This window comes from Hyperolius riggenbachi, chromosome 7, assembly GCF_040937935.1.
Source record: "Hyperolius riggenbachi isolate aHypRig1 chromosome 7, aHypRig1.pri, whole genome shotgun sequence".
Classification (NCBI taxonomy): Eukaryota; Metazoa; Chordata; class Amphibia; order Anura; family Hyperoliidae; genus Hyperolius; species Hyperolius riggenbachi.
In genome coordinates this window covers 257,253,769-257,269,475 of record NC_090652.1, presented here as the reverse complement: position 1 = coordinate 257,269,475, position 15,707 = coordinate 257,253,769, and the positions used below count along the sequence as shown (strand labels likewise).

Genomic DNA, 15,707 nt, shown 5'->3' with positions numbered 1-15,707 from the left:
CTAGCAGACTCGCAGGCAGCCAAAAAACCAGCCAGGAGCAAGCCCATGGAAGAGGGGTAGGAATGGGGTATCACATGCATGCGTAAAGAGGTGGAAGGTGTGGGCAGGATTGGGCAGGACATGGGTGTGGTTATGTGGTTGGGCGTGGTTAATTTAACCACTCCCATAGGCACCAGAGAAAATCTTGCACCCAGGTGCCAGGCCCCCCAGGCTCACCCTTGCCCTGGCTGCATCCATTTGCTATTTCAGTTTGCATTGCGTTTTAATCTGAGTCTAGGGTTTGGAGCATAGTTTGCATCTGTTTTGAATTCAAGGTGTGTATTTAGCCTCTAGTGGGCTCTGCACACCTCTGTTGGTAGTCATTTCAGGTGCAGCCTGATTAGGAGCACTGCCAATTTCTCCCTGTTCCTAAGTCCTGAGAAAGATGTCTGTGCCGTATAAAGCATAATAATAATAATAATAATAATAATAATAATAATAATAATAAAAAGGTATGTGTCCTACTTAAATGACAAGATTTTTTACAAAACAAGATGAAAAAGTTGAACGTTTGCTTGAGTTTTGCTTTATTTTGCAGAACAGGGAGTAGTTTGCCTTTAAACAAGGAAGTCAATACAAATTGAATTAATAGCCATTTAATTATAGTTTTCATTGACAAGTGATTGTTCCAGGTTTTGCATAGTCAGTAGCCTAAAAAAACACTTTCTAGAACCCAATGTCAGAAAATATATGCAACTGTAACAAATACACATATAGAAATTCCAGCAGCTACATAAGGATATATTTCCGGACTGCGGTATGTATACACAGACACCTGTACAATTACAAAAATGAGGATGTTATAAAGCAGCTTTCTGTACATATTAGCGTATCTCCCTCTGTAATGTCACAAAATCTACCCTGAATAAAATGGCTACTCCCAAACAAGTTTCCACATATTATTGACAGCAATAATTTTTCTCTTAACAATTTACAAATATACACAATATTTATAATATTATTTTCAAACGGTTTCAGTGCAAAGATATACATATAGTACATTGTGATAATTGTTCATAAAAATAGGAATTGGCATATCTCAAAAAAAAAGGCAAAAATTTTCCACCTATCAGCTAAAAACAAAATATTTCACCAAGAGATGAATGTTCTTGAGCAGTATAAAAACATGTGCAAGAGAGTAAAACAGGAGGAATGGGAGGAGTTATACATCAGAGTCTTCTTTGACGAGGTTGGCAGTGTCTATAAAAGTGTCCTCTGTTGGAGAGAAGGCCGTCTGCTGTGGTTCCTTTTTGTGGGACTGTTTGGACGGGGCTGGAGGAGCAAATGGAGATGGCTCTTCCTCCACCTCTGGTTGTTGCTCTTTCTCCATCTGGAAATATTTTAGAATAGATGTGTTGTTTTATGACATTGTTTTGTGTGCATCACTTTTGGTGAACATTAAATCTTCCAACCAAATATAACAACATCGTCCTTGATTTACAGCAGAGTCCCCATTATCCAGCACCACCGGGGATCGCCTGATGCCAGATACATGTGCTTGCTTGAAATAGCAAAACCTCCCCGCTGAAATACTTACCGAGCCTTCAGGGACGTCTGGCTCTGAACATCCTTCAGGCTTCCCCCGTGCACATAAGCCGACATGTCACCTGACCCATGTCTTGTCAGGTGACACGCCGGCTTCCATACACGGACGCCGAAAGCCACTAGGAGCCCACGAGGAAGTACAGGGAGATTGTCAGACGTCGCTGGAGGCTTGGGAAGTGTTTTACAGCCTGTCAGCACCCACAAAAAGCACCTACAAAAAGGTCCCCGTTGTCCATGGCATGCCATGCCATCTAGTTGAGACTTCCGGTTGCCTGAAATCCAGATGACGATGACTCTGCTGTACTATGGTATCCAAAACCATTTAGAATTGTATGAGGGTAAACTGAGTGAACATACGTTGAATGAATACTTTAGGTCTGGGACATAACGTTTAGGACTGCTCATTCGGATTCCATGAAATTGAAATTTCCGCATTTTTGATTGGAACTCGGAAATCTGATTTACCGCAACTCTGTAATTTTAGCCTAATCACAGAACCTGGAAGCATTGGACGAATCAGAGAATGCAGAATTGTTCCATTAAAGTCATATTACTGCCGCAATTTTAGACCAATCACAAGACTCTGATACTATCAAGTATTCCTGAGTCTTGTAATTGGCCTAAGATTTCTGTGGTATTCCAATTGCCGCCGTAAAATTCTGCATTCTCTGATTAGTCCAATACTTCTGAGTCAACTGTGATGTATTTATCCAATAGAGAAAGTGCAAAAAATAGCAAAAAAGACTCCTCGGAAATCGGAATTGGAGGTAATCGTAATTTCCGGGGAAACGGAGATTGGCATTTCCGACCATCCCTAGTAACAATAGCCCCCACGGCCGTACAGATAGCCATTGGAGAATCGGGAAAATTGAAGTAATGTTTACAAATGTAGAAAAGGGTGATCAGCAGGCACTAGATGCTTCACCGGCAGACCCCTGGGAGGTTGACGGAAAGCTCACTGTGTCTCCGGAGTGCAGGAAATCGTAACGGATACAAACACATAAGCACAGGCCTGACAGCTGTTTTGCAACCAGCGACTTGCTTCCTCAGAGATCGAGGGTAGGGTCTCTGAGGAAGCAAGTGGGTGCTTGCAAAACAGCTGTCAGGCCTCTTCTTATGTATTTGTATCTGTTTTCCATGGGGATGAAATAAAAACGGTGGAAGTTTTTGCAACTCATCCGGTGCCCGGATCTCCTTGTCTACCTCTTATAAAATTTAGAAGTAACATGGCTCCTGATTCACAAAAGGCTAGCATTTTGCCGTCTGCAATTTTACTGGGCCTTACGCCAGGTGAGCATCAACCATTACACTATTAGCACCACATGCATTACTGGTCCTAACACCAGGAAGTTACCGGGATAACACTAATAGGCAGTGGCGTAGCTAAGAAGCTATGGGCCACAATGCAAGTTTTACATTGCCAAACACCCCCCCTTCCCAGCACTCTATACCTAGTAATTGATGCAGCACACCAATACCTGCCAAGAACAACCACACAGTTTGGTAATTACTACTATTCAAAGCATCTATAGAAGTGATCATTACCAGCACAGGACCAATAATGAGCTAATACTTGGTTTTTGGCGCAAGTCCCCTCGGGGCCCCTCTGGCCCTGATGCAGTCTCTACCACTGCATATCCTATTGTTACGCCACTGTTAATAGAGTAACAGGCACTGCTACCCTAGCAATAGGATGGGTAAAAGTGCTCTGCGCTGCCTGCACACGGGAAATTTAGCAGCCTTTTGTGCATTCGGCACATAGTTCTCGAGAATATGCCTAGGCAAGCCAATAAATGTGAACGCCACAAAAAGAATGACTTTTGTTTCCCCTGTGACTTCACTGGAGGAAAAAGCAACACTTGCCTCTATTTTAACCTATTTATTATTGTTTAAAGAGGAACGCCAGTGAAAATAATGTAATTAAAAAATTGCTTAAGTTTTACAATAATTATGTATAAATGATTTAGTCAGTGTTTGTTCATTGCAAAATCTTTCCTCTCCCTGATTTACGTTCAGACATTTATCACATGGGGACATTTTTACTGCTGGCAGGGGATGTCACTGGCAGGAGATGCTGCTTGCTTTTTGGCAGTTGGAAACAGCTGTTATTTCCCACAATGCAACAAGTGTGATGTCAGTATCTCAGTGCTGTGAGGCGCTGACATCATTTGTGGGAGGGGTTTCACCACAAAATCAGCCATACAGCGCCCCTTGATGATCCGTTTGAGAAAAAGAAAAGATTTGTCATGGGAAAGGGGGAATCAGTTACTGATTGGGATAAGGTTCAATTCTTGGTTACTATTTCGCTTTAATCTACAATGGGTGCCCCCCTATTGTTATTCTACTCCTTTCATCTGTTCTGCACTATAAAATCGTTTAACCACACAAGGCCGTTTCAAGTCTCTTCTTCTGGAATTAGCAGATTGGGCACAAGCTGAATCTAACCATTATTTTCTTAAACAAATCATTTCACACTTGAACTAGATTGAAGTACTTGGTTCAAAGCGTTAAACAGGCTGACACAATCCTATATGAATGAAGAGGATGGAATATTTTTACTGAAGTGTGTTGCCTTAACAACAGCCCGTCGCAGACATCTGCTGTTATCTGACTATTTCCTGGGAGCTCTGATTCCTTCCCATCGTGCCCCCCCCCCCCCCCCCAATACAGCCAGACTCACCTCTGAGTAGATGGGATTGTCAAAATTTGTGCTTTGTTTAATCTTCCTCTTGAAGAAATTCCACTTTGATTCCTGCTGTGAAATATAATGAATACAAATACGCTTCAGCATGACGGCAAAACACCTCTGAACTGCAGCTATCATGTTATATTACTGTAACAATGGCAATTGTAGGAGAAATTATTATACACAGGCATGTCTCCTCTAGCGCCACAGTGCTTTTTATTTAAAGAACAAGCGCACTAGTGAAATATTTAATCACATCTAGGCAATACAACAAAACTTGCAAAACTTTAAACAGTAAAGTTACTGGTTAACTGGAACTCAGGCAACCAGCAGTCTCAACTAACCGGCAGAGTGGTGCGCAGTGGAAATGACTTACAAATCCTCCGGGTATCGGTTTCTTCTCTCCTGCAGCTCCCAGCTGCTTTGATGCTTCCTCATGCGGCTACCCAGTGTGTCACCTGACCCACATCAGGTCATGTGATGCATCAGAGCTGTGCACGAAGGATGCAGCAAAACAGCTGGGACTGGCAGGAGAGAAGAAGACTGGTGCCCGGAGGATTCGTAAGTAATTTCTGCTGAGCATCACTCTGCCCTTTGTCTATGGGGGAGAAGGTTAGTGTTCATTTTAAAGCCAGTTGCTTGATTTGTCAAGTATCTGGAAAGAACACATAACACATAACCGACATCAGGCAATCCGTATGTCGACTATAAGCCACATGGTCCATCCAAAGCCATAGGTCCATAGTGTGCAACGACGCTAGATAATTTCAGGTCACAGTGGACCCTTCTTCAAGCACAAAAAATAGCAATGAAGCATGGTAAAATAGGTGGGAGGAGGAGTCCAAACATCTGTGAACAGCTGGGAAGCAATGTGAGATAGAGGAAGTAGAGTAGTGTAAATATTCAATTTATTGGACATGTAAAAGATGACACGTTTTGCTGGCCTTTCCCGCTTCTTCAGGTAAAAAAAATACACTGTTTGTAACTTGATGCCTCAGACTTGGAGCACCTTGTAGGGTACATCAATCTTGTACACCCAGTAGGGTGTCCCAGCTCTTTAATGACTCTACTGGAGTTCCCAGCAGAGCAATCCACAATGTACACTTTACACATTGTTAGGCAGGTAAGTGTGCTGTTACTCCAACAACTGACGACCAAAGTGATCTGGCCAAAGATATATCCTAAAGGTTACATCACGGCTATGTGACTGAATCTGCAGTAGATGCTGAAAGAGAAGCACATTTACCTGCCAAACCCTGTGGGTCAGGAATGTGGGAGGAAGTCAAAGACTGTACATACGAATAAAGAAATGAAAAGCTTATATCAGGACTACCAAGCAAGTTAAAAAGAAAACCTGTGACTTATTTAAAGGAAGACATTGGATACTTACTTTAGTAAGGGGAAAGCCTCTGGATCCTAAAGAGGCTTCCCCATCCACATATGCTACGCACAGGCGCCCTGGATAGCTGCTGCATGTTAGAGGCACACTATTCGACCTGAGAAAGCGTTTAACGCGAAACGCGTTGTCAGCTAAGTGCCCAATAAAGTATCTACTTTTTACTAACAAATTTAATGGCTGGACTACTTTGTTAAGGTAGGACCTTCTATACTTTTGTTTACAGTCTAAATTTACTGCCACTGAGCTTTTAAACTACACTCTACACTGTGCAAACTTACCGGGCACCTCCTTAACCTTAATACGGACTTTCACCCCTGGACTGGGGTTACCACTGTGCTGAGTGGACTTTTCAAAGGAGCTGCGACCGTCTGCCGTCAAGGCCGAGTGGGGACGGTACTTCCCCACATGCAATCAGAGTGGTTGCTAATACTGCAACCTTTCCTTGTGAGTATAACAGCTTTATTTACGTAAAGAATATCTACCGCTACTCACAGTACTGCACCAGATTGTGCTCCCGTTTTTTTCTCCCGTCCTTTCTTCTACCCTCCCAAACCCTACGTATGCTAGCCTGTTCCAGTGCTGAGACCCCTGAAGAGTGGCCTCCCTGTGCAGGCGCACTAGCACTATCCCTCTCGGGCTTCTGCAGAAATAGCCAAGTCTGATCGGGTCTATGCTACTGTGCAGTAGGACCTGAGCTGCCAACAAGCTTCGACAAGCTCTTTTCGGGGGTCCCAGCTCTGGAACAGGGCTGTAGAGGAGGATGAGGTAAGCCTCTTTACAATTCAGAGGCTTCCCCCTCTCTGGGAAACTGCAGGGCTTTTTACACAGAGCAACAAAAATTATGTGAATTATCCAAACCTGTGCTGTTTCTATGCTGGATGAGGGCTCAGGCGTTACCACCGCGTATAAGGGGTTTTCAAAGCTGTCAGACTTCTGTGTGTTGCTAGTTTCAGTCACCTGAGAAAAAAACAATCCACTGTTAGACTGGCAAAGATTTCACAGGAAACATCCCTCTATGTGGGCATTATCTACAACCTAAAAAAATGCAACTAGGTTAAAGCAATCCTGGAGAAGATGACATGACAGCAAAATGGTGGTAAGGCTATATACAGTTTGCTATAGACAGTTTGCTACCTCAAAAGAAAAACCACAGCCCATCCCTCTACTACACCACCTCACACCCCATACCACACTTGCACTTGTCCCTGACACGCCTCCCTTCTGCCCACAATGACCTATCATTACCTGGGCTATATGCATTATTATTGAGGCCACACAGCTTTCAAGTGGGGAGAAGACAGGGGGATAATATTTGAGTCCAAGTCACCTATCCAGCTAGGAGTAGTATCTTGAGCTTTCCAGCTAGAAGTAGTGTCTTGAGCTTTCCAGCTAGTAGCAGTCTATTGAGCTATCCAGCTAATAGTAGTCTCTTGAGTTATCCAGCTAGGAGTAGTCTATTGAGCTATCCAGCTAGGAGTAGTCTCTTGAGCTATCCAGCTAGGAGTAGTCTCTTGAGCTATCCAGCTAGGAGTAGTCTCTTGAGTTATCCAGCTAACAGTAGTCTCTTGAGTTATCCAGCTAGGAGTAGTCTCTTGAGCTATCCAGCTAGGAGTAGTCTCTTGAGAATTTCAGCTAGGAGTAGTCTATTGAGCTATCCAGCTAGGAGTAGTCTCTTGAGCTATCCAGCTAGGAGTAGTCTCTTGAGATTTTCAGCTAGGAGTAGTCTCTTGAGTTATCCAGCTAACAGTAGTCTCTTGAGTTATCCAGCTAGGAGTAGTCTCTTGAGCTATCCAGCTAGGAGTAGTCTCTTGAGATTTTCAGCTAGGAGTAGTCTATTGAGCTATCCAGCTAGGAGTAGTCTCTTGAGCTATCCAGCTAGGATTAGTGTCTTTCTTGAGCTATCCAGCTAAGTAGTCTCTTGTGCTACCAGCTAGGAGTAGATGCTTAGTGTGCAGCCTCACTTTCAGATAGGTACATGGTGTTCCAACAGGGTTGCTTTCATTGATTTAGGCCCCAAACTAACCCTAGAATGTGGTAAAGAGATCAGATTATGAGCTCCTTTGTGCCATTTGTGGCACAATGCTAGGGATAGCCTAATATTAGCATCACTTTTATGTTCCACTATATATACTGTACATTTAAAATAAAGCATATGGTACAGGAATTTCTAGTGCTACTTAAACATGTATTATATGGATGTGAATAGGTTTATTTTAAGTTGCTGTTGGCTTACATCTGGCGGCTGTGGGACAGTGACAATGCTGATACCACCTTCCCTGGTGTCAGAATACATTGGATTTTCATATGTAATTGGATCCTTCCCAGCATCCAGTGTGAAGGTTGGACTCTGCAAAAAAAGTTATAAACAATTATTTAAATGAAGGAAGAAATTCAGGGCATCATGGACACCTGACCAGGACCAACCAAGCAAGTCCAGGACATCATGGACATTTGACCAAGAGCAACCAAGCAAGGCTAGACCATCATAGACACCTGAACAGGACTAACCAAGCAAGGCTAGGCCATTATGAACACTTGACCGGAACTAACCAAGCAAGGCCAGGCCATCATGGACACCTGACTAGGACCAACCAAGCAAGGCCAGGCCATTAGAGACATCTGACCAGCACTAAGTGAGCAAGAACAGGCCATTGGTGGCACATGACCTGCACCAGCCAGAGAAACAGAGGAACATACCATTTGCATTGCTCTGTCTATGGAGGACGCTCCAATTTCCATAGTGACATCCGCTCCAGACCTGAACGTTACCCCATTGCCGTTTTCTGTAGATTTCACCAGTCCACTCAAACTGCAACAAAATAACAAGACAAGACTGTGTTGAGTACAAAGGACACTTATACGTAAGTGTGCTTGACGTAGCATAAAACAACAATAATGCAATGTCGTTGTATTACTGATTTTTATTCTGTTCAAAAATAGAAGCTTACTGCCGTCATTGTTTACATTATTTAAGCAAACACTGCAAACTCTGCCACTCCAAAAACACATAGCAGCCGCCTATACTGTATATGCTGGGTAGAGGATAAAATAAAAAGAGCACTCCACTGGATCAGGACTCATTTTGAGGCATTTAACCTCCTTAGTGGTAACCCCGTGCTGGACACGGGGTAAGCCGCCGGAGGGTGCCGCTCAGGCCCTGCTGGGCCGATTTTCATAATTTTTTTTTTGCTGGACGCAGCTAGCACTTTGCTAGCTGCGCCAGCACTCTGATCGCCGCCGGCCCCCGCCCGATCGCCGCTATCTGCTGCGGCGCGCGGCCCCCCCCCCCAGACCCCAGCGCTGCCTGGCCAATCAGTGCCAGGCAGCGCCGAGGGGTGGCCCGGGACTCCCAATGACGTCCCGACGTCAGTGACGTCGGTGACGTCATCCCGCCCCGTCGCCATGGCGACGGGGGAAGCCCTCCAGGAAATCCCGTTCTATGAACGGGATTTCCTGATCGGAGATCGCCGAAGGCGATCGAAGCGGGCGGGGGGATGCCGCTCAGCAGCGGCTATCATGTAGCAGCCCTGGGCTCGCTACATGATTTTAAAAAAAAACAAAAAAAAAAACATTGCTGCGCTGCCCCCTGGCGGGATTTTTCATACCGCCAAGGGGGTTAAACACACGTTAAAGCGTACCTGAGACTTTAGCAGCAGCAGATTTTATACTTACCTGGGGCTTCCTCCACGCAGTCAGTGGCTCTAACGCCGTCATCCCAGACCACTCTGTTCCTCCAGTGTCTCACACAGTAAATTACTCAGTCAGGTACAGTTGTGCGCCATTGTGCATGCGTGACCCAGTTGCAAATGCCCTCTCCACACGCCCCTATCACGCTCCTGTCGCAAGGAGTGTACTGCGCAGGCGCAGAAGGCTGCCTCAATGGGAGCACGATAGGGTAGCCCATGGGCCCTGGCGGCAACTGGACATAGCTGAGAAATTTACTAGGTGAGACGGCGCAGGAACGGAGCAGCCAAAGAGGACAGCGATGGAGCTCACGTAGGGGTAAGTAAGGTATACAGGTAAGTATAAAATCTGCTGCTGCTAAAGTCTCAAGTTTCCCCTAAAGTGAAAATAATGTAATAAAAAAGTGCTTCATTTTGCAATAAGTATGTATAAATGATTTAGTCAGTGTTTGCCCATTGTAAAATCTTTTAAATCCCTGATTTACATTCTGACATTTATCACATGGTGACATTTTTACTGCTGGCAGGTGATGTAGCTGCTGCTTGCTTTTTTGGCAGTTGGAAACAGCTGTAAACAGGTATTTCCCACAATGCAACAAGGTTCACAGACCGGAAACTGCCAGGACCATGGTCCTCAGAGTTTCTTGTGGGAGGGGTTTCACCACAATATCAGCCATACAGAGCCCCCTGATGATCCGTTTATGAAAAGGAATAGATTTCTCATGTAAAAGGGGGTATCAGCTACTGACTGGGATAAAGTTCAATTCTTGGTCACAGTTTCTCTGTAAGTACTCTGTAAAGCATACCCACAGGCACAGTGGCAATGCATGTGAATCGACAGGGTACAGAGTGGGGGAAACCATGTTTAATAACTGTAAGGGAGGTGTAAGGGCCCACGGAGATGCCACCGCCGCCGCGCGGGGCAACATGGCGGCGGTCTCCGCTTCCCTGCCAGCAAGTTCCGCTTCACACGCGGAACTGCTGGCACGGGTTGGTGGGGACACCACTGCCGTGGCTGGCGACATGGCGGCGGGTCCGGGGGTGCAGCCGGCGGTATTTAGTGCGCGCGGGGGACCCTGGCCTCTCTGGTGCACAGAGGCAGAGGGTCACGCGCGCACGCACAAAGAGGCAGGATATTTACCTCTTACGCAGGAGGGTCAGCTGACTCTCCAGTCAGCTGATCGCAGGAGCCCTGGGGATTGGCTGGGCGGCTGGGTGGCGCTGCAGATGCGCTCCCAGCATAAAAGGAGCCTGCCTTCACTTGCTCTTTATCTGCTGTCGTGAATACATTTCTGTGTTAGCGCTCAGACCCTAGTTCAGTGCCCTGGTGTTGATACTAAGGATTTCACACCTTAGTTAGGATTGTATTTGATATTATCTGTGTTTGACTCTGGCTATCCTTGACTACTCTTTCTCTCTACGCTATTGTACCTCTGCCTATCTGATCATTGTTGCTGACCTCTGCCTGATTACCGATTACTCTTCTGCCTTCCGCTCCTGTACTGCTGCCGTCATCTCTGTTGCTGAACCCTTGCCTGTCTGACCTTTCTCCCTTCAGTGGAACGTCTCCCACTGGAGGGTTATCTCTGAGGCTTGCCTCTCCGAGACGCCTGCCCCAAGCAGACGATTACTGCTAGGGGTTGAGATTCCTCAATCTGCCTGGTTAGAGGATCTCACTCACGGGATTCCCATTCAGAGGTAACCACACCTCTGAGGAATTGCCGTGTGGTGGATATTTCCACACTTCTGTGATATATTACTGTCTTTATTGTGTTTCTTTTGCTGAGGTGTCCAGAGGTTAGCAATATATCTGTATTATCGGTGATTCTGCAGATCACCAATAATCAGGTATATATATATCTGCATTCTTGGTGATACTGCAGATCGCCAATAATTAGATTCTCTCTGCGTGCTGACACCGATCGTTACAGGAGGCCTTTCTTCACAGTGAGACAATCTCATTGGCTCACATTGAGATGTTCAATCCTTGGTTATGGTTCCTCTATAATCAGGAGGCAGCATACATGTCTGTATCGGATCCCTACTGGTTACCAGGCTCCCACACTTTCGGATTGGGGCTCTCTTCTCTATAACATTGCATTGTATTGTTTATCATTTGCAATACCGTAATACATTTGGAGAAAAAACACAAACACAAATAGCTTCCTCTGCAATGTTCCAAACTTACCTGGGGAATTTGGGAAGTGCCGGTAATAGTTTTCCTGTCCGTCTGTAGTTGAACATGGCTCCAACCACCAAAGCGGTAATGATGATGATCAAAACCACGGTGAGAAGCACGGCAACTGCAGCTAAAAAGTAACAACAAAATATTTATGTGTATAAACTGCCAGCAGCCAGCTAAGCAATACAAGTAATACAGAACAGATGGAAGGAAATATAAGCGTATATTAAATATACCTGTTCCTGGAGGTAAACCAGCCCTGTACGCTATGCTGCAATCGCTACCTGTGTAACCTGATGTACATCTGAAAATCACAATAAAAAAAATGCGTAAAACAGAATGGCGTGTTTAAAGGGAAGGTTCAGGGAGGGTGGGTAAAAAATAAAAATCAATTTCCACTTACCTGGGGCTTCCTCCAGCCCGTGGCAGGCAGGAGGTGCCCTCGCCGCCGCTCCGCAGGCTTCCGGTGGTCTTCGGTGGCCGACCCGACCTGGCCAGGCCGGCTGCCAGGTCGGGCTCTTCTGCGCTCCAAGGCCCGGAACTTCTGCGTCCCACGCCGGCGCGCTGACGTCATCGGACGTCCTCCGGGCTCTACTGCGCAGGGGCAGTAGTTCTGCGCCTGCGCAGTAGAGCCCGGAGGACGTCCGATGACGTCAGCGCGCCGGCGTGGGACGCAGAAGTTCCGGGCCTTGGAGCGCAGAAGAGCCCGACCTGGCAGCTGGCCTGGCCAGGTCGGGTCGGCCACCGAAGACCACCGGGAACCTGCGGAGCAGCGGCGAGGGCACCTCCTGCCTGCCACGGGCTGGAGGAAGCCCCAGGTAAGTGGAAATTGATTTTTATTTTTTACCCACCCTCCCTGAACCTTCCCTTTAAGATATATAACATAACCTATATTGTTAATAAAACTAGCAAGCCCAGAATAAAACATGGAAAATTCTGACGGATACTAGATCAAAAAGTGTACAGAAGCGATGCGGTGGACAGAATATCTGTTTCATGGGCAAAATGTTTGTAGTGAGTTCATCAACCCCATGTGACACCCAGGGTAGGAAAAGCAATGTATGTCACACTACATTTCCCAGCATCCCTGCATTACAAACCGCCATGGCAGTTTTAAAACATGACAGCAACAGAGCAGATGCTGTGTTTCCCTCATGCTAGGTTCCATTTTACTTACAAACTTACAAGTGCAAGTGGCCTCATGCAGCACATATGGTGACCTTGTACAACTGTGTATCCTGCCACCTTTGTAAAGGCCACATGGGTCAGTCATTTTATTGATTGCACATTGATCTAATATGTCCATTCTCTACTGCACGGCCAATGCTGGGAGTGCATGTAGGATGTTGTAAGTGTGCGTGTTCCAGTAAATAATACCAACGTTTTACTAGAACTTAACCTAACGCTATTCTCACACAGTACCCTTCCTTACTGATGACTAACCTTAACTCCCCCCCCAACTCTTAAACCCCCATTTCCAGACCTATTCTTAAACCCCTAACTGTCCTTTCCCATGCCTAACCCTTATTAGCACCCTGCCCACACACACACACCAAACCATAACCACCCCCCCCCCAAAACACACACACACCTAAGCTTAACCTGAAATTTCACAGGTTAGCCGTAACTTATAATGGTTCCTATGGCAGCACCCAAGTTTCTGCCGACTACGCCCAAATTTCCCACTTTGGTCTAGCCTGTGTAGTAGATCCCAGCACTGAGACTGGAGTGTGAGTGTAAACATACCCATAGCTTACAATCGATTTTCCATCGAGCAATTAAGCCATCGACTTTATTAGGCAATTAACTACAGTGTGGATAACTGGTTGATTCAACCAGATATCTGACTTCTCGCACCAATCGAGCAGAATGAAACATAATGGGCTTGATTCACAAAGCGGCGCTAAGTGTTAGTCTATTAGGCTTAGCGCCGGTTAGTGAATCAAGCCCCATCAATTCTCCTTCGATTCCATAAAATTATGAAATCGATTGGTGGATCATGCAGGAAAATCGAGTAAAGTATGACCACATAATGTTTACTAGTTTTTCAGATGGTCATTTGCCTATGTTTTCTCCTTCTGAAGAACAATGGAAGAAATATTCCGTGTTATTTAATACTGTTCTGTTAGGGGTTTAACTGGGCCTTAATAGTGTTTAAAATTCTATAAAAAATAGTTTCTGAACAATAAATAATATAATTGCATTACTGATTTTGGCCTCTTTAAAATGCTAACATGTCAATCCCAGTTTGCACAGTAAAACCTGCAACTTGGTGCCAATTAGAGTTGGGCCGAACCTCCGATTTTAGGTTCGCGAACCGGGTTCGGGAACTTCCGCGGAAGGTTCGGTTCGCGTTAAAGTTCGCGAACCGCAATAGACTTCAATGGGGATGCGAACTTTGAAAAAAAAAATAATTATGCTGGCCACAAAAGTGATGGAAAAGATGTTTCAAGGGGTCTAACACCTGGAGGGGGGCATGGCGGAGTGGGATACACGCCAAAAGTCCCCGGGAAAAATCTGGATTTGACGCAAAGCAGCATTTTAAGGGCAGAAATCACATTGAATGCTAAATGACAGGCCTAAAGTGCTTTCAAACATCTTGCATGTGTATACATCAATCAGGTAGTGTGATTAAGGTACTGCTTCACACTGACACACCAAACTCACCGTGTAACGCACCGCAAACAGCTGTTTGTGTAGTGACGGCCGTGCTGGACTGGTGCGCACCATGGCGAGAGTGCAGGTTTTGGTGGCTTTACAGCCCATATGGTCGGCCTGGCTGATGTAGCTGAATGACAGAACAGTGACTGTCCAGCTGATCAAATTTGGTCTGACCACAATGAAGCAACGACCTTATTATCTTTTGTGTGCCCCCCGAGACACTCATCTAGGCGCCGGTCATTGCTTCATTGTGATACGCAAGCCCCTTCACCACGGCAAGGTAATGATCACGAAGGGGAATGGGCGCATGTACATGCCTTTTCTTTTGTTGTTGCAGCTGCCCTCAGTGCAGCCAGAAAAATTAGGCAGTCATGTACACGCACCATAAAAATTATTACAGCGGCCGCTGCTAGCAGCGGCCTAAAAAATTCAGCAATCCGCCTGGAGTCCCGGACCCTGTTGGTGGTGGCGGAGAAGGTAGTGAAGCGGCCTGCAGGCAGACATGCTGTGTGGAGGGACTGGGAGCGACTTAGTCTTTTTGGGTTAGGCCAGGCAGCCAGTCACACGGCGTGCAGGCAGAGATGCTGTGTGTGCGGGGACTGACTTAGTCTTGGGGCGGGCAGCAGCCCTCCGGGATCCATGCCTCATTCATTTTGATAAAGGTGAGGTACTTAACACTTTTGTGACTTAGGCGACTTCTCTTCTCTGTGACAATGCCTCCAGCTGCGCTGAAGGTCCTTTCTGAGAGGACGCTTGCGGCAGGGCAGGAGAGAAGTTGGATGGCAAATTGGGACAGCTCTGGCCACAGGTCAAGCCTGCGCACCCAGTAGTTCAAGGGTTCCTCATCGCTGTTCACAGCAGTGTCTACATCCACACTTAAGGCCAGGTAGTCGCTACCTGCCGGTCGAGGCGTTGGTGGAGGGTGGATCCGGAAGGGCTACGGCGAGGCGTTGGACTAAAGAACGTCCGCATGTCCGACATCACCATGAGATCGCTGGAGCGTCCTGTCTTTGACTGCGTGGACACGGGAGGAGGATTAGTGGCAGTGGTACCTTGCTGGCGTTGTGCTGTCACATCACCCTTAAAGGCATTGTAAAGCATAGTTGACAGCTGGTTCTGCATGTGCTGCATCCTTTCCACCTTCAGGTGAGTTGGTAACAGGTCCGCCACTTTGTGCCTGTACCGAGGGTCTAGTAGTGTGGCCACCCAGTACAGCTCATTCCCCTTGAGGTTTTTTATACGGGGGACCCTCAACAGGCAGGACAGCATAAAAGACGACATCTGCACAAAGTCGGATGCAGTACCCTCCATCTCCTCTTGCTCTTCCTCAGTGACGTCACGTAAGTCAAACTCCTCCCCCTAGCCGCGAACAATACCACGGGAAGGTTGAGCAGCACAAGCCCCCTGCGACGCCTGCTGCGGTTGTTCTCCTGCCGCTGTCCCCTCCTCCTCCTCCCCCAAAGAAACACCTTGCTCATCATCCTCTGAGTCTGACTCGTCTTCTGCACACGA

The 15,707-nt window shown here is 46.4% G+C and overlaps 1 protein-coding gene across 3 annotated transcripts in view; it reads right to left on the bottom strand.

Annotated features, from left to right (window-relative positions):
* Positions 1-619: 619 nt before the first annotated feature.
* LRP2 (LDL receptor related protein 2) overlaps positions 620-15,707 on the bottom strand; it is a 304,101-nt gene continuing 289,013 nt past the window's right edge. For 2 of the 3 annotated variants that reach the window (XM_068245578.1, XM_068245580.1), the window contains 7 exons: positions 11,771-11,838; positions 11,541-11,661; positions 8,367-8,478; positions 7,903-8,016; positions 6,528-6,626; positions 4,265-4,339; positions 620-1,369 (listed from right to left, as the gene is read on the bottom strand). In XM_068245578.1, coding sequence (XP_068101679.1) covers positions 1,202-1,369; positions 4,265-4,339; positions 6,528-6,626; positions 7,903-8,016; positions 8,367-8,478; positions 11,541-11,661; positions 11,771-11,838 — 757 coding nt within the window. In that variant the 3' untranslated portion in view covers positions 620-1,201. The remainder of the gene's footprint in view (positions 1,370-4,264; positions 4,340-6,527; positions 6,627-7,902; positions 8,017-8,366; positions 8,479-11,540; positions 11,662-11,770; positions 11,839-15,707) is intronic. The other variant, XM_068245579.1, reaches the window with a different exon arrangement.